Below are 24,263 nucleotides of genomic sequence, written 5' to 3' on the forward strand. Positions count from 1 at the left end.
GCGACAACCTTTAGTCCTATACATGCTAGCTTCATATGGGAACTCCGTCCCAGTGCCCTCTGTATACGAGTTAGACCCAGAATGTACAGCACCACCCTGTCACCTAGTTCCAGGTGACAGGGTGGTGCTGTACATTCTGGGTCTACTCGTTGTATACAGAAGGCACTGTACCCTATCCAGTGTAGGCAGCTTTTCCAGTTTATTTATATTTTTTTTCCCCTTCCACACATGGTAGCACAGGAATAACTTTACTTGTTTGCACAAAAGTGGTGTTACCCTTTAAACTTTTTGGATCTGCAAACTTGCTTTGGGTCAGTAAAAGAACTGATGCCAGGTTTTGTGCTAGATTAAGCACATGCTAAAACCACTAAAAGCAAGTGTTAAGCCTCGTACACACGGTTCGATTGCTGGCAGGGGATTGTCTGTTGACAGACTGTTGTCCTAAATTCCTACCATTAGTACGCTCCTTTAGACAATTGTTTTCCAATTTTTGGCCAACAAAAGTTGGACGGCAGGCTAGTCAATTTTTGGCGGACAACGGCTCCATGTCTGATTTTTGTATGGTCAGTACACAAATCTGTCACACGAAAGTCGAAAGTACAAACACGCATGCTTGGAATCAATGCTCACCAAACACAAAATTAGCAGAAGGGGCCCAAAGGGTGGCGCTCAGGAGCTAAAATTCCTCATAGTACGTCACTACGTTCGTGTTTGTGGTACGAAAATTGTGTAACATTAGTATGCAAGACAAGATCCTGGTACACACCCTTTTGACAAAAATCAGCCAACAATCGTAGCGTGTGTACAAGGCTTTAACCTGCTAACAGCTTGTTTAAACCTTCAGGCAGCTTGTCTATTAAGATGTGTAGCACTCCCAGGCTGGAGCAGAAGGATGCTGTAGTACAGCCACTCAAAGCTTGACATGGCATATACAGGTTTCTTTTGAGGGCTTCTAAAAAAACGTTGTGAACTTCCTAAAACGCTTTGTAATTCCTGCTTTACATAATGCTCTTTAGATTAGCAGGTACAAGCTGAAGCTTCTGTGTTACTATTTAATACAGACAGAGTACTACTATAAAATCTGGAAAACCTGAATAGTCAGGCACTTAAAGGATATGAGAAACACTGCTGTTAGTGAAGAGATGCATAACAATGAATGCATATATGCCCACAGGACAGCATGGAAAGACCCACCTCTACAGAAATATTTTATCCAGGGATACCACTGAAGTGAATGATTACTGCAGTGTCAGCTAACCAGTGCTGCAGTCTGCAATCATTTTATCCTTAAGCAAAATACGCCTTTGGCTTCATCATCTATATACTGAGTCGTATAGCTTTATACACTGATACCTCAAACAACAAGGAGATCCTAGCTGCATCCTGCTAAAATGCCAACCCAAGAAAAATGTCATCTTTCAGGAATGGCCATTAACACAATATTGAGTATTCTCCCAATTTTAAAATATTCCTATTTAAAAACAGGTGTAATATGATCAATGTTTTAAAAGCAAATTTGTAAAATATTTAATGCAGCATTTCAATTTAAAAAAAATATCCCAAAATAAAAAAGGTTCGAAGGCTATTTTTTATTTTGTATGGAAAAAAATGACTTCACCTCTAGGTGGCAATATAACATAAGAGATACAATTTCTAACACAAATGCACACACTCACTCTAAATGAAGTGTGAAAGGGTCATCTAATTATTACAGCAAATAAGAACATACTGCTTAAAGCAGAACTAATGAACTGCTAATATACTTAGATAGAGAAAACTTTTACTGTTTTGCTTTCCTATATTTTTTGCTTCGCAATGGCACTTAAAGTCACACTAAACTCTGGTTTAAAAAGAGAAAATGTTATTGAAGTACGTGTTCTTAACTTAGCAAAGTACCGATTATTGTTCTCAGCCTCCTCTAAATCTATTTTTTTTTTTTTGGTGCTGTGAGCCAACATCCTGTTACAGAGTGGCCATGTTCATTCATTCTCCATGCTGCATGTATGTAGGGACATAGCCACCCTCTCTTTCTTGCTCCTGAGATGGAGTAGGGAGTAGGGACTAAGGACTATGGGATTTGTAGTGTGTATAGAGCAATGTACGTGACTGCAACTAACATGCACTGCTTGTTCCAAAAAAAAAAAAAAAGGAAGTGAGGAGGGACAAGGAGAGGTTCTGGAGACCACAGAGGCCATAACAAGGAAGTAGAAAAACACAGTAAGCAATGATTTCATGAAAAATAGATTACAGAGCCATTATGTAGTGGATGTGTATGGATTATTTTTGGAGAATAAGGATATCCTTTAGTGTCACTTTAAATATCACAATTAAACACCTATTTTTCTCAACCTCAGCTGTCCTCTACAGTAACTAGCTAAACTCACCCTTTTAAGGGCCCTTTCACAGGCCTGTCCGTTTTTTCAGGAGGACCCGATCGGGTCACCCATTGTCCTCTATGGAGAGGCGGATGTCAGCGGACATGTGACATAGCTTCCAACTGTCCCTGATTTCGAGCGACTGTCCCTGATTTGGAGCAATGTCCCTCTTTCCCCCTTATGTATCCCTCATTTTGGTCTGGTCCATAAAGTTGTATATAAAATGCACTTTTTATCTTTCTAAAAGTGTTTCCCAGTGCTAAACCTGTCATCCAATTTCTAAATTGCTGCATTTGTACACTTTAAAAGCCAATATAAAGGAATAGTGGTGGTAAAAAAAAAAAGTCCTTGTAGATTTAATTAACCTTTTTTTTGTTAATTCTCCTTTAAGGGGGTTTGGCAAGGGGCGTGTCATATGCCTACATATGTTTGTTAGTAGGTGTCCCTCATTCCCATCTCAAAATGTTGAGAGGTATGCATGTGACATGTGTCCGCTGACATCTGATCCGACAAATTCCGCTCGCCACCCATCCAGCGGATGGGATTGGATGAAAACAGACAGGCTGTCTGTTTTCTTCCGATCTCTCCATACAGGAGAACGGGACTCTGACAGGTCCATCTCTCTGCACATTGAGCGAAGACGTAGCGGATCCGCCCCATGTGAAAGGAGCCTAATGCTTAGCAGCTGCAATGGCTGTAACAGCTGAACCTGGAAGAGAACAGTATCTGGGGGTGCATGTCCTAGTGCCAAATCTTTTTGCAGGCAGAGCCACTGATTGGCTGACTGTGTCTGCACACCGATCCTTCCTCTGCTCAGCTCTGTGCCCAGACTGTAGATAAGGAATGTTTTTGTGATGTGATGGGTTCAATTTGATTTAGTTCTGCTTTATACTAAACTTGTCACAAACCTGGGCAAGGTTAATGGAGTATTTGATGAAGACAGCACCTAAAATTAATTACCTTCAGTAAAAACCTTATTCCAAAATTATCAATGGGTCCAGTAGGCGGTACCTACAGCAATGGCAATGTGCAAAATCTCTAAATGTCTATAATTCATAGCAACCAATCAGAATTTTGATTTGATACTGCCCGATTTTCTGCTTACTTTTGATTTTATCACAGCAGAGATTCCTAACTGGGGGTATCCATACCCCTTGGGGTTATGGTAAGCGACTGCTTAAAGAGGAACTGCTGTCTGCTCACATAATTTGTAATATAAACATCTTTGCCATTCTGAAGCTTTCCTCCAACCACTTTGCATATTATTTTATATATATATTGTGATTCTGTACTTGCCAAATATGCTGCAAAAATCTCCCTCTACTGAGTCTGGCTGAGTCTGAAGCTGCTGCCTGTTCACTTCCTGGATTTACATAGACACACAGAGGCACACCTCCAGTTCTGCAGCTCTCATTGGCCCTATTATGACTCATCCCCCCTCCTTTCCTGGCAAACTTTCAGGAGAGTGAGAGAGAGAGCTGTGCATGATGTCATAAGCCTAGGTATTTTACAAGACAAGAAACAGGAAGTGGACTGTATAAGGTATTTACTGGCAGAAAGAAAAATGTTTTACTATCCAAAGTTAAAACAACAAGGGCAGAAAATGTAATAGATGGAAAGTTGAAAAAATGACTGATGGTCCACTTTTAAGGATATAGGACTGGATCTCTAAACGATTCAAAGCAAAACTGAAAAGGGATTCTCTGCTTTATTAAATCAGAAATCAAAGTAGAGAAATCAACTTACTGTGTTAGACGATGTGTGAGTAACACGACCAGTAGATACAGCAAAAAATCTCACTTGTAAAAACTTGCAAGTTTGTAGCTAGCTTTTGCATTTGGGATTGTTAAATTAAATGCATGTTGAAATTATGATTTTCTTTCAGCTGTTCTATTCCTAACTATCTAAATGTTAAAATTAAGTATCTGTATGTAAATTTAATTTAAGCTGTTTTGCTAGGCTGATATCTGTGCGCAAATGCATGTAAATCACATGCATTCCCAACCCCGTACACAAAACACAGTGCTATAAAGAAAGCATGCAGAGGTGCCATTAACTCTTAATGGCACCCTCAGGCACTGAAAAACATGGTGCAGTCTCCTGCTTTTCTGTGCAACGATATTTAAAAAAAAGGTGCAGGGACCTTTTCCCTGCAGGAGACACAGGCACAGCAGCCCATTCAAATGAATGGGCTTCCGTGCCCCCCGCAAACGCTGCATGCAGAGCCACACAGATGTGAACCGGGCTTTGTTATTTTTATATTCATGCTGGAACCATACAGGATTGGTGATGATGATTTTGACAATCTTGCAGACGGATTGTAGGGATGTACTGGGAAATCCATTAGGGACAGGGTCATCTTTAACATGGGGCAAAAGGGGTAGATGCCCTGGGCCCAGTCATTGTTGTGGGGCCTAAAGCAGCTGCAACTAGTTTTCCTGGCCAGGGGCAGACTGACCATCAAAGCCCTCGGGCACTGCCTAAAGGGCCCGGGTCAATGAGTGGCTCCATGTCCTCCCCTCTCCCGGCTCCTCCCCCTCTCCCCCCGCTCCGCAGGTCTCCTGCCATGTGAAGAGCCCAGATAATGCCTGCTGCAGCTGAGCAGCTCCCTGATCTCCTCTCCAGGATTGACGGTCTGTAATGAAGGACCTGCCTGAGCTAGCGCCTGAAAATCATTGAGAAATTAGTCTGCCAGAGCCTCAAGGTACTGCATGACGGTCCTTACCCGCTCGACACTGACAGCACCCCATGACATCTCCACTCCTGGCTGCCCTTGACCTCAGCCCTGGCGATATGTATGCAATTCCAGATGAAGATGATGCCAACTACTGACCCTCTGTCATCATAATTATCCTCATCAACATCATCCCTCTGTACCTGGCATCTCACCACCCTACTTCCTGTCATCATACTCCTTATCATCATCCCCCTGTATCCCCTGTACTGCCAGCTTCCTAAAAACCAACCCCCTGTCATCATTATCCCCCTTGTACCCCACTGCCGACATGCTACCACTCCACCCACTGTCATCATCATCCTCATCTTCATCCTCCTTGTACTCCACTGCCAGCTTCCTACCACCCCACCCAATATCATCATCATCCTCATCCCTTGTGAAAAGTTTAAGAACCCTGATATATGGTATTCGTTTTAATAAATGTTTGTGTTCTAAAAGTGAAAACGATAAAAAGGAAACTGCTAAGAAACAGCATTATGTACCCAAACTCCAAGAGGTATTAGTGATTGTATATTTCTAGTTTCAGCACCAAGTATGCACAAAACCTATTCTTGCTTCATGGCACTTTAAGACTTGACTTACACCTATGGGCACAGTATGTGCATTGATATTCATATACAGTATAAAAAAATGCAACTGCCCTTTAGTTCACCACAACTCATATCAATGAGAATGTGGGGTGATGTGCTTGACAAAAATAGTTCAGGTGATTTTTTTCATGCATTTAGGCTTGTCAAAACTCATTCTAAATGAATGTGCTACCCTAGCGTAACGCACCTCAAGGCAGGAACAATGGGCCCTTAGTGTGATGAGTCTCAGGAAGCTATAAGGAGGCTTGGGAGGTAGGAGGTGCTCAAATTTGCATACACCTTTTAGATGCCTATATCTCCAGATCTATGTGTTGGCAAAAGACAAAAGGTGCTTGTCACTGAAGATATCCTCTGCTTGTGCATTTTTGTCATCACACTCAGTTGGACTTGTACATGTTTTTGCCTGTACCTAAAATGCGACAACATAATACAGCACATGCAGCAAAGCCTATGTAAACAACAGGATACTTCATTATGATTTATGAAGCATGAACAACGCAATTACCATAAGTTGGTGCTGGCATGTTAACAGCTGAAACTAAAAATAAGAGAAATAGGGAAGTTAATATATCCTTCAAGATTACGGTACTTTCTTCATAGCTTAAAAAATGACAGCAGCAAAAAAAGTATAAAAATAAAGAGCACAGCTAAACTTGATCACTTTAAGAAAACAAAGAAGGGCAAATTACTATTCTAACAGAACTTTCTGATTTTGGGAGGTATTTGAACAATTACAGTGCAATTGACCTTTATTATTCAGTTTTAGAATTTGGTTATGCAATATACAGTGAATTGAGGTTTACTTAGTATAGTTTACACATGTACAGCAAAACAAACCATTAAAATGAATACCATACTGTAGATATAGAGGTATATTCAATAAACCAAAAAGAAAGTATTGTAACCAACAGTATCAAATCAAAATCAATCCTTTACGTACTGATTGGTTAGGTTCTTGCACCTTGCATATCATCACAGCTCTTTGCACTGCAGTACTGGAAAAAGGCAGTAATATTCAAAGCTGCAAATCCTCTTACCAGATATTTTAATAGGGCTCTGGAAACTTGGCTGAATCTTGTGAACATTATCATTTTTTAACACTTGGTCCAGAGGGGACCTCTCAAAGAAAGTGAGGACAACTTCTGATCTTGAATACTGTAAAAAATAAGAGAGAAAAAGACATAAGTATGCATTAGATGACTGACTAAATTAATGAAAAGCTGGTATTATTTGTACACACTGCTGCACTGCTTCAGAATACTGCTACACCGGCATTTGCAATTTGTTAAATCATGAAATACTGATATTATGACATCTATTCTAACAGCCCCCCAAACAAAACATTGTGAAAATGTGGAAAGCTCCCATTGGAGAATAAAAACGCGTATGGATAATGTCAAGTGATGACTATTTTACATTACAAATTGGCCCTTTTTGAGAAGGCCTCCTTTTTCCACTTTCAGATTGAGTGAGGCACTGGTGATACAACCCTGGCCTCACAGTTGCCACTTGGAAAGTTCCTGTCACATTCTGATGGAGGCAAGCCCAGGAATCCAGGAAGTAAAAGGAGGCTCATCTGCCCTTAGTGATGGCCACCATAAGTAGAATAGGATGGAAAAAATAAATAAGCAAAGATTAAAAAGCCTGCAATTATCTATAAGTATCTGTTTGTAGATTGTCATAGCTAAACATTTCTAAGGACCACCCATTGTTCTCTATGGGGCGGCGGATGTCAGCAGACATGTCCACTGTCCCCCGCCGGCATCCAATCCGGTCTGCTAAAAACAGATGGATGGGGATACGTTCGCCATCCGACTGCCCCATAGAGAGCAGCAGGCTGTGTCCGTGTCCACTCTGCATAGTGACCTGTAATTAATCTGCACAGTGGGGATCAGCTGAGAGATCCCCCACTAAGCAGGCAGATCCACTTGGACAGATTCCATCCTGCATTAAACAGGCCTAAAGGTGCCTTTGTTGTAATGTTTATGATATGGGTAAAGTTCATATTTAATGCTTTATCTCTGACCTAAGATGTATTATTAGGATTTGATCTTTGAGGTAATTGGCTGTAAATTAGTTGTCAAGGTAATTCCACATGTTCAACCAGTGCTGGCAGCAGTAAACCATGCATGAGACCGGGACATCCAGAAACAGTCCAAATACTTTTGTCCTGCACTTTTATTTTACAAGGCAGCAAACAAACACAGTTTGTAGGCGGGCTTTGTACAGTAAATCTGTAGCATAGAACATACAAAACATCTGCTCTTCTAAGCCGCTAATTAAATGCAGGTAATACTAACAGGGCACCACTGGGTTTCCCAAATCAGTCAGGTAGTTTCTGTTCCTTTTTAGTGTTCAGTCAACGACTCTCCACACAGTAGCAGGTTCCCACAGCAGGGAAAATGAGAGAGAGCATCAATCAACTTGCATACATAAAGGCCGATAGACAGCTGAGATAATAAAGACGTCTGGCTACCAGGTAGGATGTGGACATAGGAATGGACGCTTTATCCCACCAAAAAGTTCTACAAAGACCCAAGCTCCAAGACTCAGATCAGGACTTATTAAGATTCTGAGAAAACCAAATGTTTGTTTTCTACACATCAGCCATAACCCTCAGCATGTGTCAGTGAGAAACCTAGGTTACACTGTCCACAATCCTGACAGCCAGTGTCTCACAATATAGAAATATATAAACTGTATATATAGTCCCAAGGGTGCTCTGCATGTAAAGTATCCCCATACGAATCCCCAAAAATCAGAGACTAACATGTCTTGAAACAGATCATTCAAAGTGGAAACATTTATTGGATTTATTTTTTAAAACTGGAGAATGCAAAATCTGGTGCAGCTGTACATGGTAGCCAATCAGCTTCTAACTTCAGCTTTTTCAATTAAGCTTAGACAATAAGGCCGGGTTCACACTGGTATGACACAACAGTCGTACGACTGTGGATCCGACTTTGCCCTGCGACTTGAAGCCCGACATCAGTCCGACTTCAATGAATGGGGATCCAACTTTGATCCCAACCATGCAGGAAATCTGTGTCTTGTTTGAGGCTTTAGGGGGAACTCCACGCCAAATAGAAAAAAAAAACAGCATGGGTTTCCCCTCCAAGACCATCCCAGGCCCTTAGGTCTGACATGGATTTTAAGGGGAACCCCCAAAATCCATACCAGACCCTTATCTGAGCACGCAACCTGGCAGGTCAGGAAAGGGAGTAGGGGCGAGCGAGCGCCCCCCTTCCTGAACTGTACTAGGCCGCCCGCCCTCAACATGGGTGGTGGGTGCTTTATGGCAGGGGGGCCTTGTGAAACCCACTCCATAGCACCTTGTCCTCATGTTAATGAGGACAAGGCCCTCTTCCCGACAACCCTGACCGTTGGTTGTCGGGGTCTGCGGGCGGGGGTCGTATCCGAATCTGGCAGCCTCCTTTAACAAGGAGGCCCCAGATCCCAGCCCCCCACCCTATGTGAATGAGTATGGGGTACACTGTACCCCTACCCATTCATCTAAAAAAAACGTCAAAAATAAAACGCAGTACACAGTTTTTTAAAGTAATTTATTAAGGCAGCTGATGTCTTCTGCCTCTGCCGGTTCTTGTCCCCTGTCCGGGTCTTCTTCGCTGCCAGTGCCATCAGTGCCAGCCACCTGTCAGTGCGCATAGGTGCCGCCTATCAGTGCCCATAAGTGCCACCTATGAGTGCCATAAGTGCCGCCTATCAGCGCCATCTATCAGTGCCCATAAGTGCCGCCTATCAGTGCCATCTATCAGTGCCCATAAGTGCTGCCTATCAGTGCCACCTATCAGTCCCCACCAGTCAGTGCCATCTATCAATGCCAGCCATCAGTCAGTGGCACCTATCAGTACCCATCAGTCAAACTGTCACATGACGTTAAAAAAAAGTATCGGTAATCAGTATCGACGAGTACTTGAAAAAAGTATCGGTGAATACTTTAAAAAAAGTATCGATACTTGTACTTGGTCTTAAAAAAGTGGTATCGGGACAACCCTAATTTCCCTCATTGCATCAGCGTGAACTGAGCCTAAAACCTGGAAGCTGATGGTTTCTATGCAGAGCAGCACCGGATTTTGCAGTCTCCAGTTTTAGTAAATCAACCCCATTGTGTCAACATTTCATTTCATGAAACACATAGAAATGAAATGAATATACATAGAAAGTAGTGATGTCATTCAGTACAAATGCTAAAAGACATATCAAGGGTGAGGGCCAAAGATCCCATAAGCGGAAATTCAAAGAATGACACATTGGGGTTAATTTACTAAAACTAGAGAGTGCTAAATCTGGTGCAGCTGTGCACGGTAGCCAATCAGCTTCTAAATTCAGCTTGTTCAATAAAGCTTTGACAATAAGCGCTGGTTCACATAGCAGCGATTTGACATGCAATTTGACATGTCAAATCGCATGCCAAATAGGCGGCTATTGCCGGCAATGGCACCATCCGATTAGGTGCGATTGCCGCGCCGCACTGATTCCCAAAAGCAGTTTCTGTACTACTTTTGGCGACTTCGGGGTGCGATTTCCATAGACATCTGTGCAGAAACCCGCACAGATGTTTCTGAAATCGCCGGTCGGCAAGTCGGGATTGACATGTGGGAATGAAATCGTCCAAATTTAGCTGAACTCACAACTCACAATTTCATTCCTGCTCTCAGTGTGAAGGGCTAAAACCTGAAAGCTAATTGGTTTCTATGCAGAGCTGCGCCTGCACTCTCCAGTTTTAGTAAATCAACCCCATTGCGTCAAAGTACAGGAAATATAAATACATAAATCGGTAAAGTTAAACAAAGATCAGTAGTAAACAAATACAGTGTAACCTTGGTTTACGAGTAACGCGGTTAATCGCTTCCCGACCGTCTCACGCAGATATACTGCGGCAGAAGGGCTCGTACAGGCAGATTAACATACCTGTACGTTGCCCTTTAGGAGGCGGCTCGCGCGGCCGCCGGGAGCTTCTTGACCTTGATCGCGGGTCCTGCGGACTCGATGTCTGGGGGCATACCCGCGATCGTCTCCCTGTTCTGCCTAATGACACTGACACTGATCACAGTTCCCAGGAGTGGTGATCAGTGTCATGTCACACACAGCCCCCCCCCCCCCCCCCACAGTTAGAATCACTCCCTAAGACACACTTAACCCCTACAGCTCCACCTTGTGGTTAACCCCTTCACTGCCAGTGACATTTTTACAGTAATCAATGCAATTTTTTAGCATTGATCGCTGTATTAATGCCAATGGTCCCAAAAATGTGTCAAAATTGTCTGATGTGTCCGCCATAATGTCGCAGTCACGATAAAAATCGCAGATCGCCGCCATTACTAGTACAAAAAAAAATTATCAATAAAAATGCTATAAAACTATCCCCTATTTTGTAGACGCTATAACTTTTGCGCAAACCAATCAATAAACGTTATTGCAATTTTTTTTACCATAAATATGTAGAAGAATACGTATCGGCCTAAAATGAGGAAAAAAAAAGGTTTTTTTATATATTTTTTGGGGATATTTACTATAGCAAAAAGTAAAAAATAATGCGTTTTTATCAAAATTGTCGCAATTTTTTGTTTATAGCGCAAAAAATAAAAACCGCAGAGGTGATCAAATACCACCAAAAGAAAGCTCTATTTGTGTGAAAAAAAGGACGTCAATTTTGTTTGGGAGCCACGTCGCACGACCGCGCAATTGTCAGTTAAAGCGACGCAGTGCCGAATCGCAAAAAGTGCTCTGGTCAGGAAGGGGGTAAATTCTTCCGGGGCTGAAGTGGTTAATGAGCGTTTTGAAAGACAAGCAACTTTTTTCTTTAAATTCTGACTCGGTTTGCGAGTGTGGTCTCGCAAAACGAGCAGAATTCAAGCTAATGGGGTGTGCAGAATCGCATTTGGCCAGAGGTGCAGGGGCGCTGGGGACACTTTGGAGCCGTTCAGAAATACTCGGAATCACTTGGAAATACTCGTTCCCGAGTGTTTCCGAGCCTTTCCGAGTTCAGCCGAGCTGTCCCTGAATATTTCAGAGGCTCTCCGGTGCCCCCCCACCTCTGGCCACATGCGGTATTGCATGTAATAGAAGTCAATGCGGAACGAATTATCTTCATTTCCATTGACTTCTATGGGGAAACTCGCTTTGATATGCGAGTGCTTTGGATTACAAGCATTCTCCTGGAACGGATTATGCTCGTAATCCAAGGTTCCACTGTATATGCAATAAAAATTGGCAAGCAATCCATATCTGCGGATATAAGGCCACCCATGCACATAATGTACACAATGCCAGGGCGGAACAAAGACAAACTGCAACAAAAAGTGCTAATGAGGAAACATGTAACCTACTAAAAAAAACAATGTTGCTTTTTCTTTCCTCTTTGCCATGACAACACAATGTATTTTTTACATTGAATTCCAAAGCACGTGTTGTCAGACCTGCCAACTTTATTTCTGATGCATTACAAAGGACACGGACCTCTCCTCAATTCCTCACACCCCAGCTACTTATCTCCATAACCCTACCCTGTGCAAAGGAAGTTATCAGTTCTCAAGGTTTCTGGCACAAAATTAAAAGTTACCTTTTGCATTTATCAAACAGATAAAACAAAAACTTAAAAAACTTAACAAAACTTAACAAAAAACAAAAAGACCAAAATAGGGGCAAAAAGGAGACATACACTTTATTACTCCAAAATACCACAGCTGTACATGTTTTTTTAATACTTAGCAATGTGACTTTAACCTGTTCCAGACTGCCCTAGTACATTTACTGCCACAGGGCGGCCAGTTTGCGCGAAATCAGGTGACCTGTACCTGATTCGCTCTAGTGGGTAGGGGGCGCGGTAATTGGACTTGATTCAGAACCAATCAATCAATCATCTGGTCCAGGCCAATGATTTATGGCCTGAACCTGTTGATCAGTTCTGGCGAACGGCAGAACGTCCTGTACCTGTGTAATGTAAACAGAGGCCCAGAAGTCCTTTTCAGATCCAGTATGAGAGAAGAGAACATCTACTGTGAGTAAAAGCACTACACTGACACCAGAACACACAGTTAGGCACATTTAACCCCCTGATCGCCCCCCCAGTTGTTCCTTTCACTCCCTGTCACGGTGTCATTAGTACAGAGTACAGATTTCTGATCACCGTATTAATGTCATGGGTGACACTAGTTAGCGTCAATCCCAGACAGCATCAGATTGCTCGCCACAAATTCACAATTTAAACCCTTTGATTGCCAGTAACACTAACACACACACACACTATACACCTCTAGTATAGTACGAATGGATCAATATCTTTGATCAGTGGCACCCTGACAGATAGCTTTAATGACAGAGTAGGTTTCCCTGCTAAGATCAGGCCAGTGTTGTCAACCCCCCAAAGTGAAATTTACTGGCAGAACGCTAAAATTTACAAACGGCACCAATTTTTTTTTTTTTTTTTTGCTGCCAAAAACCATCAAATTTACTGGCAGAGCCGCATTTTTTACTGGCACTGCAAAAAAATACCTAAAAGGTAATACCTAAAAGTGCTAACCAGTGCAAATATCAATATTTAAACTATAAACATGTTGCTAGTGCTATTCGCAATGTGTTTAAGTTAAACAAAAGTAAAAAACCATATTTCTCCATTTACATGGAACGGGAAGGAGTCAGAGACTGCGCAGAATGCTACAGGAGGGGGTCAGAGGCTGCATGGACATGGTACAGGGTTCAGAGGCTGCATGGACATGGTTCAGGGGGTCAGAGGCTGCGTGCACATGGTACGGGGTCAGAGGCTGCATGGACATGGTACGGGGGTCAGAGGCTGCGTGGACATGGTACAGGGAGTCAGAGGCTGCGTGGACATGGTACAGGGGTCAAAGGCTGCGTGGACATGGTACGGGGGTCAGAGGCTGCGTGGACATGGAACGGGGGTCAGAGGCTGCGTGGACATGGTACGGGGTTCAGAGGCTGCGTGGACATGGTACGGGGTTCAGAGGCTGCGTGGACATGGTACAGGGAGTCAGAGGCTGCGTGGACATAGTACAGGGAGTCAGAGGCTGCGTGGACATGGTACAGGGAGTCAGAGGCTGCGTGGACATGGTACAGGGAGTCAGAGGCTGCGTGGACATGGTACAGGGAGTCAGAGGCTGCATGGACATGGTACGGGTCAGAGGCTGTGTGGACATGGTACAGGGAGTCAGAGGCTGCGTGGACATGGTACGGGGGTCAGAGGCTGCGTGGACATGGTACGGGGGTCAGAGGCTGCGTGGACATGGTACAGGGAGTCAGAGGCTGCATGGACATGGTACAGGTCAGAGGCTGTGTGGACATGGTACAGGGAGTCAGAGGCTGCGTGGACATGGTACGGGGGTCAGAGGCTGCGTGGACATGGTACGGGGGTCAGAGGCTACGTGGACATGGTAAGCTTCTAATGTTGGGCATAAAATGCCAGGACAGTTCAAACACTCCCCAAATGACCCCTATTTTGGAAAGTAGACACCCCAAGCTATTTGCTATGAGGCATGTTGAGTCCATGGAATATTTTATGTTTTGCCACAAGATTCTGGAAAATTACAAAACATGAAATATTCAATGGACTCAACATGCCTCTCAGCAAATAGCTTGGGGTGTCTACTTTCCAAAATTGGGTCATTTGGGGGGGTTTGTGCTATCTTGGCATTTCATGGCATCTGTGATCGGTAGTGAGTAAGTGAAATACGCGATATACGCCCCTTAGAAAGCCTGAAGGCGGTGCTTGGTTTTCGGGGTCCTGTATGTGGCTAGACTGACAAAAAGTGTCTCACATGTTGTATCCCTGTACTCAGGAGAAGCATCAGAATGTATTTTGGGGTGTATTTCCACATATACCCATGGCATGTGTGAGCAATATATCATTTAGTGACAACTTTGTGTCAAAAAAATTCAATGGGCTCAATATGCCTCTCAGCAAATTCCTTGAGGTGTCTACTTTCTAAAAAGTGGTAATTATGGGGGGGGGGTTTGTACTACCCTGCCATTTTAGCACTTCAAGAAATGTAGAAGCAGCGTACATTTCAGTATACTGTATATACCATAGTTTGTAGAAGCTATCATTTTTGTGCAAATCAATAAATATACACTTATTGAGACTTTTTTTTTACCAAAGACATGTAGCTGAATACATTTTGGCCTAAATGTATGACAAAAATTTAGTTTATTCTTTATAACAAAAATTTGAAAATATCATTTTTTTTTTTAAATGTTGGCCTTTTATATCGCAAAAAATAAAAATCCCAGTGATCAAATACCACCAAAAGAAAGCTCTATTTGTGGGGAAAAAAGGACATACATTTTGTTTGAGTACAGCGTTGCAAAAAATGCTCTGGTCAGGAATGGGGTATAACCTTCTGGAGCTGAAGTGGTTAAATTGAAAAGTCTAAAAAATCTAAGACATTCTGGCTACTAGTGACACATGTAATAACATAGTCTCAATGTCCTTGCAGTTTTTCACATCAAAAGATAAAACCTTGGTTTGCGAGCATAATTTGTTCCAAAAACATGCTTGTAATCCAAAGCATTGTATATCAAAGCATTTTTTTACAGGGTATAAAAGAGAAGAGAGGCACCTCTAATGCCACGTACACACGAGCGGACTTTCCGGCAGACTTGGTCCGGCGGACTGGACTCCGTCGGACAATTCGATCGTGTGTGGGCTCCAGCAGACTTTTTTTTCCCAAAAGTCCGACGCACCTAGAAATAAAACATGTTTCAAATCTTTCGACGGACTCGAGTCCGGTCAAAAAATCCCCTCGTCTGTATGCTAGTCCGATGGACAAAAACCGACGCTAGGGCAGCTATTGGCTACTGGCTATCAACTTCCTTATTTTAGTTTGGTCGTACGTCATCACGTACGAATCCGCCAGACTTTGGTTGAGCGTGTGTAGGCAAGTCCGTTCGTTCGAAAGTCCATCAGTAGTCCGTCGGAAAGTCCGTCGGAAAGTCCGTCGGAAAGAACGTCGGACCAGTCCGGTCGAAAATTCCGCCCGTGTGTACGTGGCATAAGTGTAGCAATAAGTTGCTAAATGTTGTACCTTCATTAAATGTAACCATATTGCTACACTTAGAGGCGCCTCTCTTCTATTTTATACTCAGTTGTGACATGACGCTACTCTTATAGCAAGACATTGCTTGTATATCAAGGCAAAATTTATTAAAAATTTTGCTTTTCTTGCAAAACACTCTCAAACCAAGTTACTCTCAAACCAAGGTTTTACTGTATTTTGTTTGAACAAGGCAGCATTTCAAGAGGAAATGTGCAAAGCAAATCATTAAAAATAACGGGATGAAGTGAAAGTAGGTTGTTGGATCCTCTTCTGGGAATTAAGCTGTTTAATTGTGGCCCAGGAACTTTCCAAAAACAATTTCATAGGTAGTTATGTTATGTGTGAAGTTCAACCAATTTTAATTTTTTTGTTTTGGATTGTGAGGAAGGGTTTAACCACGTTCAGGTTTTTATCGCTATTTGTGTCCTCATTGGGACATCAACTCCTTCATAAAGTTTTACATTGTTTGATGACCCCCAAACATTTACATGAAAATAATTAATTTTTATATAATTAATTTAATAAATGCCACTTTAAATATTAGTGCTATGATTTTTTTTTTTTTAATAATAATATTCTTTAATATCATTGACATTTGCACTTAGTATCAGCAGCTGCCAATATGGTTGTTACAATGCTGAATTTCTTGTAAATGTCAGCAATCATATCTTTGGAACCACTCCTAGCTCTATGGGTGTTCTCACTGGCTCGCCAACAGAGTTCGAGGTTGGGGGTACATTCAGTAAAGGAAAGTATATGGAATGTATTTCCTTCCCAAAAAGTGAAGGGTGGAAGGTCAGAAACACACAACACATAGCTAGGACAGTAACAACAAATGATAAATAGGAACCACTCAAGGCCGTCAACGCTAGCTTGCTGAAAAGCCATGTGGGTAACACCATAGCACCTAACTGTCCCTGATTTCGAGGGACTCTCCCTGATTTGGAACAAAGTCCCTCTGTCCCTCTTTCCTCCTCACTTGTCCATCATTTTGGTTTGATCTATATACAGGGCGCCCCCAGGGTTACAAACAAGATAGGGACAGTAGGTTTGTTCTTAAGTCGAATTTGTTTGTAAGTCGGAACAGTACCTTTTTTAAGTGCAAATCCAGTCTCAGAGACAGGAAGTGAACCCAAATTAACAGAGAAAGGCAACCGGATGGCAGGGGCGAAGCGGTTAGTTCAAATATGTTTTGTTTCTTTTATTTTTTTACTTTTTTATCATTTTTTAAAATTTTTAATTTATTTGTAGCTTGTCATTTACTGTTTTTTTATTTTTGTATAATTTTCTTATTTTTGATATTATTTTTCTTATTCTTTACTTTTTAATTACTTTTTTATTTTATTAATTTAATTATTACTGTATTTCTTATTATTTATTTATTTATTTATTATCAGTTTTTTTTCACTTAACTTTATTGCTATCACACAGGAGAAAACAATTCCCTGTGCGATAGAAATTGGAGGTGACAGGTTCTCTTTATTGACCCTGTCACCTCCAAAACAGGAGTCCTAGCACTGTGCACAGCTGAGCACAGCTCTCCAATTTCACTGTTTTCATGGCAGCAGGGACAGCGGACAGCAAAGAGAGGTACACTGTGGCACCGCAGGGAGATTGATGGTGAAAGCAGCAGTACGAGTCCAGGCAGGCCTGCCGGCCGCGGTGCACCTCCGCAAGGCAGCGGCGCAGGAAATAACGGGGATCCTGGAGGCTTCACTAGGCCGCACTAGGCTGGCCAAGGCCTCGGCCACGACGGGCAGTTTTAGCGGCCTGGCAGGCCACCGGACTGTACCAGGCCTGTGGGTGGACAGGCAGGATGACGAGGGGGGCCCGCAGCCAGGCCAGGAACGGAGGAACGGCTCACTCCAGCAAGGAGAGGAACATTCGGCCGGCAGTGACGTCATTCGGGCCCCGTTCGTAAGTAGGAGTGGTTCGCAACTCGGATGTTCCTAAGTCGGGGACCCCCTGTACTGTATTTCTAGATAAAATGCACTATTTATCTTTCAAAATTGTTTCCCAGCGCTAAATCTTCCATCCAATTTCTAAATTGCTGCAACTGTAAATTTCAAAAGCCGGTATAAAGGAATATAGTAGTGGTAAAAAACAAAAAACAAAAACAAAAAACACTTGTGACTTTAACTAATATTTTTTATTGTATAATTCTCCTTTAAGGGGGCGTGGCAGAGAGGTGTGTCCTAGGCCTACATACTTTTGATAATAGGTGTCCCATGTTCCCATCTCAAAAAGTTGAGAGGTAGGGGTAACACTGTCTTGTGATTAATCACCTCACCTTGAGAATAGCGACTGGCATCGAGCGCTACAAAGACCTTCATGGATTCATTTACCCCAATTGACCTTTCATCATTTATCAACCACCTATAGACCCCCCCCCCTTTTAGCCCCCAGTCATCCTCAACCCATAAGATACTCTCATTGACTTTTGGAGGTTTTTTCATTTTACGGAACACTTTTAAAAGGGAATATGCCAATCTATGGAAAATCCAGGTGTTATATGTAAAGCTTTTTTAGAAATATTTGGCACCTTTGCCTACTTGACAATTTATTTGGTCAAAAATATGTCATAAAAATGAAAATGACTAATGAATAGATCAGGATACGCACATAAAATATACTATGATAATTCCACTCAAGTATCACTTTTTAACAAACAGAAATGTTGCATATGACATACTTACTTTACAAGCCATATTTATGACAGTCTTCAGCAGTTTTTCAACTTCATTCAGTCTTGCCTCTATTTCATGGGCATCTTTTATTGTGATGAGTCCTGAAAAAGAGAGAGTGAGAGTTAAGAATATAGGTAAATGTGTGTCTCTTTTATTTCTATGAAAGTTTAATTTTTTACAAGCAGGCTTATTCAATAAAGAATTACAAAAGCAAATATGATGTGTTAGATAAAGTAACCCATAATAATACCCATATTTAACTTCACAGCAGTTGAAACAAGTAAGCATGAAAACACTGATTGGTTACACTGTACATTAAAGTGGATGTAAACCTCAGACATATGAATAAAACATATCCCTCTATATTGTGTACTTATCTCAATTATGAGCGTTTAGTGTCATTTCTGTCTCCTGCCTCCTTCCTCTGCTATCAGCATGAGCCACTTCTGACAAGTTTTCATGAGACCAAGAGAAAAAATGTGACAGGGGAGGGACCTCCAGCTGATTGACAGCCTCAGCTCTGTTCCTGTGTGCTGTGTGAAAGGGGGTGCATCCCTTCCCTCCAATCAGCTCTCAGAGCTCTCCTCACTGAGCTCTGCAGAGTGTATTTTCAGCCCCCCCCTCCCTTTTTTTCTCACAACTCAGACAAGATTTGTAAATTCTGGACTTTGAAAAGCTGTAAAGAAAAGAATACTGCAGATAAACAGGTACAACTGATGTAGGAGGATTTGTTTCATCTCTGTGTATCCCCTAAGGCTAGTCACTTCACTGGGTATGTGTAATGGTTTACAATCACTTTAAGGCTAATGGAAGGAAGATGAGACCAAACTTTACAAATGTTCACTGTAGAAGACAAGACAATGGCATAGATGTAATGATGCCAGTGCCATTCTTCACAGCAATGTACTGTGAGCACAGGGTGCAGTTATGATGAACCCCCAGGAGTAGGGTTCAATGGGCCCTGGACTCACAGGAGGTTGTTTAAATGAAGCTAGGTGTCATTCAACCCAGAAGAGGGCTGGGTCTAGACCGCAGAATGTGAAAAAAGCTGCTTAAAAAATGGAGTTAGTTTTTAAGGAATACTCTACTCTAAAAAATAGGTTAACAATTTGCTTAAAGGCAAACTATTATGTTTTTTTTTTGTTTTTACATTTTCAAATCATGTTTTGTATCTATTTCAAGCCAGTGCACAGCAGAACGTGTACACTTCGTAATATCTCTTTCTCTCTCTCTCTAATTTGAAGTCTGTAAGGAGCTGTATGAACAAAGCAAGCATGAAAGAGAAGTGAGGAAGTCATGTCAATTCTTTGACTAATTCACTTGTGTGTGAAAATCTGAATTTGAGCTATTAAGCTCTGTAAACAAAACAATATTTTTTTCAGCAAAACAGATGACATATCTACAGATGAAACATTAGATCTATAGATAATAGGGGCATATTGCATTGCATAATGCTAGCAATCGTAGGAGAATATTCTTCTGCCCCTACAACATAGTTCCCTTGCTATCCAGTTCTGCAAGGTGTGTATGCATAACTGCTCCTTCGCAGACAAGTGAGATACTGCAGAGTTTTGGCTGGTGAAGGAAGAGGTGATTTAGCATAAATTCATAACAATTAATCAAGTAAAACATTCATATATATATAAAAACGTTAAATAAGAACGTGTTAAAAACATTCATAATAATCCAGTAAAGTCCATCAGAAAAAAGAAGAGAAGCACTGTTGTGCAAAAAGTTAATTTATACTTGTGTATCAACATAAATCCATATTTCTGTGTAAATAGCAAAATCTTCACACCCAAAAGTGCACATCCAACTCTCAAGTCACTTACTCTGAAACCCAAGATGGGGGTCTGGCTACACTTTATCCCAGTATCCCCATGGGATGGATGGATATAAGGAGCCAAGATTCCAGGATGGGTTACCATACAACTAGGATGTTCAACAGAGAGACAAATGAGGAACTCGTGGTGTCGTTATTAAAAATCCAAACTTTTTAATGAAAGTTAAAACTGCTTACAAAAAGGCAGGGGTAAAATTGCATATAAAAGTCACCGCTGTAGCTCCTCCCAACTAGTTTCGTTCAAAAGTACATTATCAAGTGCTAAAGGAGTATCGGAAGTAGTGGATCACAAGGAGAACCTCTAGAAGTGGGACAGTCACATAGGAAGCTAGAGGGTCCTCAAGGCTGTAAATACTGGTGCATCACTCCTCTCTGGTTATTGATTGAGTGGCTATATAGAATTGCATGGTTATGTAAACCTAAAGAATGGCTAAACAAATTATTTGCTATTCTTTTATAAGTGTTCCATCCTTTGTATTTTCCAGTATGTTGCCTTACACTCTAGCCCAGGGATCCTCAAACTACGGCCCTCCAGCTGTTGCGGAACTACACATCCCATGATGCATTGTAAAACTCTGACATTCACAGACATGGCTAGGCATGATGGGAATAGTAGAGGGCCATAGTTTGAAGACCCTTGCTCTAGCCATTTAGGGCCTGTTCCCACTGGTGCAATGTCTGACATTGGATGTGATTTGTACCGCACTGCAGTGCAAATTGCATGCGATCTATGTGCGATACGATTTCAGCCATACAGATAGTATGGCTGAATTCGCATCGCATTCGGACCAAACTCGCACATGACCTTTTTTTGGTCCACAGCAGAATCGGATCGCATGGGTGTTCAAACCCAATGCAATCCGATTCCTGTCCAAATTTGCAGCTCGCACTGCGATATGCAAACTGATCTGAGGGTGTCATTAACTTTCATTTGACACTCCCAGCAGTTTGCATAGGGCAGTGTGAACTGACGCTGGGAGACATGCGATGTGGGAATCCGCAGTGGATTCGCAAAGTTCCCGCATCGCTGCAGTGTGAACCGAGCCTATATCTGACAGTTCAAGTTATGATAACAAAGCTTCAGTTTTGTTTTAAAGTGTGAAGACCCCTTTGATCTTTATCTTGCTTGACTTGATGATAAACATTACAGTCAGTCAAATCAGCAACTCGCAGGTTATAAATATCCACTTTCTCACATAAATGTAACATAAAATATGAATATCGTTTGGTTAGGATGAAAGAATGTAATTGCCATTTTTTGTGCAATTTGTTAGACCACAGCACTGTCCATAGTAATCTGGAGCCAAGAGGGACCACGTGTTACAAATAAGTGTACTGCACTGACTTGACTTCAATCTAATGCAGTTTAACCTAATTGAAAGCATATGCTTTGGCCTGAAGCCAATGACGAACTGTACTAATTAAACTTTAAAAGCCTTAAGCTTAAGGACTTGTAAATCCTTAGTGTGTTAGCGCAGTGTGTGCATTGCAATATTTGGTTCGGATTTGCTGGTATAGTTAACAAGTCAACCACATCATTGTACTATGGTAAACTCTGTGTTGCAACGCAAATGTTCTTTCTCTTATATTGATTTATAGATTGACTTAAAGCAGAACTTTAGCATACATTTAAAAATTTGTGAGGACGTTTTTTATTGCAGAAGACATACTATCTGGGATATTCATAAAATATCATAGGCACTCTTTAGAAGTTCCTAACTCCTCCACACCACAAATGTCAGAGCAGGTGACAGATTAAAATATCTCTTGGGTACGTACATGGACATTAATCTAGAGTGGCACTGAGGCTGGAGTGTCCATACCACGGACCAATTTGTTAACTTTCAGTTCTCGGCCAGGAAATTGCCCGGTTGGCAGCTCACTGGGGCCAGAGTAGAGTCACTGGTTATGGTGACCTCCAGTGTCTTAGCAACTACAAGCCCCATAGGGGAAGCTGTCCATGGAATTGCTGTTGAATGCCGACTTTTACATTTGAATGCAGCACAATGTAGCACAACAATGTAGCACAACAAATGCATTTGTTTTCATATGCAAAAGGATGCATTTGACAGGCATTGCCTGCAATACAAACAACATCTCCAGTAGGATCCACCACATTCAGAGGATGGAAATCGCAGGATCACAATGCAAAGTAGGTCAAATGCAGCCCCAAGAACTGGCATCCACTGTACCATAAGGGAAATAAGACTCTGCTGAGTTGTATTTTATGAGCTTTTCAAACACTCGTTAAACTCAGGTTAACAACGCCTCTGTACACAAGCCAACAAAGAAAACAAAAAAAGAAGACTATAATGATAAGGTTTGCATCCATATATTTTCCTACAACTTTAGCTCTTTCTTTTTATGTTTGCTCTGTAGAAATGGTAATCTCCTTTGGAAAATATTGTACAGAGTTTTCCATGCCTACGCGTGTGAAAATAAATTTCACTGTTTTAACCGTCCCTTGAGTCCAGGTGAGATTAAAGTAGGAGAATGGGAGGTAAAGGTTTAGGATGGCCTGTGGATAATGCTACTTCTGACATATCTCATTAAAAATTTTAACCACTGTTCATAACCAAATTGTAATAGCATGTTCTGGGTCTTTCCAAGCATACATAAGACCATAAACAAATTATTACAAGCCATTATTTTAGAAGTTTATAAACCAGAAACTTAAAGCAGAACGTCACTCTCTCAACCAACGTTGACAATTTTTAATTCTTATGCTGCTAGCATTAGTAAATGCATAGGAAAGTATAACATTTTTGCTTGTTTTAAACTTTTTTTCTTTTACATTTCTTCAGTTACTTCCTGGTTTCCGTGCCTAGGAAAATGATCTCATACATCCCAGGAGTCCTCAATAGGTGAGGAAGGGCTTTCTTAGCTAGGCACACCCTCTCGTGCTTGCATGCCTGAAAAAGTGGACTCCAGGAAGTAAATGCTACATGAATCATCTGCCATTATTCAAGATGGCCACGGGCAGAAATGCTGGGGGGGGGGGGTTCAAAGTGAGTTCTCAACCAAATAAAGCATAGAGACATGGATGGGGATGGGGATGGGGGAGCTTGCTTTGAGTATTAACAATTATTTAAATAGTGTTTTTATGAACAAAGCAGGTAGTATTCCCATATATATCCACAGTAATGCAAAGTTATTGACCTAAGACAGTGTGTAAATGCAGTTTGCAGGGTAATGTGTGCAAGACAGCCTCAGTCTGTCCAAAATCTCTAAAGGATCACTAGGTATTCTGTAAGTAATTGGAAGCTTCCCAAGACACGGTAACCACATCTTACATGTACAGTCAAAACTTTTTTTTATGCTTTGAATAGCGCAGGGATAGGGTAAATCCCTGTCATCTTACTATTGCTGCCTGTGTTCCAGCTAGGTAGATTACCCCCTTGTTTATCTTGTTGTCCATGGTCACAGAGCAAGAATGGAACTACAATTCATCTGGCTTCCTAGCAAAATTTTGATAAGTCCCCCCCCATGACCTCTCTATATTACCAAAAGTATTGTGACACCTGCCTTTACATGCACATGAACTTTAATGGCATCTCAGACTTATTCCGTAGGGTTCAATATTGAGTTGGCCCACCCTTTGCAGCTATAACAGCTTCAACCCTTCTGGGAAGGCTGTCCACAATGTTTAGGAGTGTGTTTATGGGAATATTTGACCATTCTTCCAGGAGAGCATTTGTGAGGTCAGGCACAAATGTGGACAAGAAGGCCTGGCTTGCAGTCTCCGCTCTAATTCATCCCATAGGTGTTCTATCGGCTTGAGGTCAGGACTCTGTACAGGCTATTTAAGTTCCTCCACCTCAAACTTGCTCATCCATGTCTTTATGGACCTTGTTTGTGCACTGGTGCGCAGTCATGTCGGAATAGGAAGGGGCCATCCCTAAACTGTTCCCACGAAGTTGGGAGCATGAAATTGTCCACAATGTTATGGTATGCTGAT

The 24,263-nt window shown here is 41.8% G+C and overlaps 1 protein-coding gene across 3 annotated transcripts in view; it reads right to left on the reverse strand.

Annotated features, from left to right (window-relative positions):
* Positions 1-24,263, reverse strand: part of PXDC1 (PX domain containing 1) — a 95,875-nt gene that overhangs the window by 35,997 nt on the left and 35,615 nt on the right. For 2 of the 3 annotated variants that reach the window (XM_073630981.1, XM_073630980.1), the window contains exons 2-3: positions 18,472-18,563; positions 6,740-6,857 (exon numbers count right to left, since the gene is read on the reverse strand). In XM_073630981.1, the coding sequence (XP_073487082.1) occupies positions 6,740-6,857; positions 18,472-18,563 (210 nt within the window). Of the gene's footprint in view, positions 1-6,207; positions 6,241-6,739; positions 6,858-18,471; positions 18,564-24,263 lie in introns of all 3 variants that reach the window. The other variant, XM_073630979.1, reaches the window with a different exon arrangement.

Source organism: Aquarana catesbeiana, linkage group LG05, assembly GCF_042186555.1.
Source record: "Aquarana catesbeiana isolate 2022-GZ linkage group LG05, ASM4218655v1, whole genome shotgun sequence".
Classification (NCBI taxonomy): Eukaryota; Metazoa; Chordata; class Amphibia; order Anura; family Ranidae; genus Aquarana; species Aquarana catesbeiana.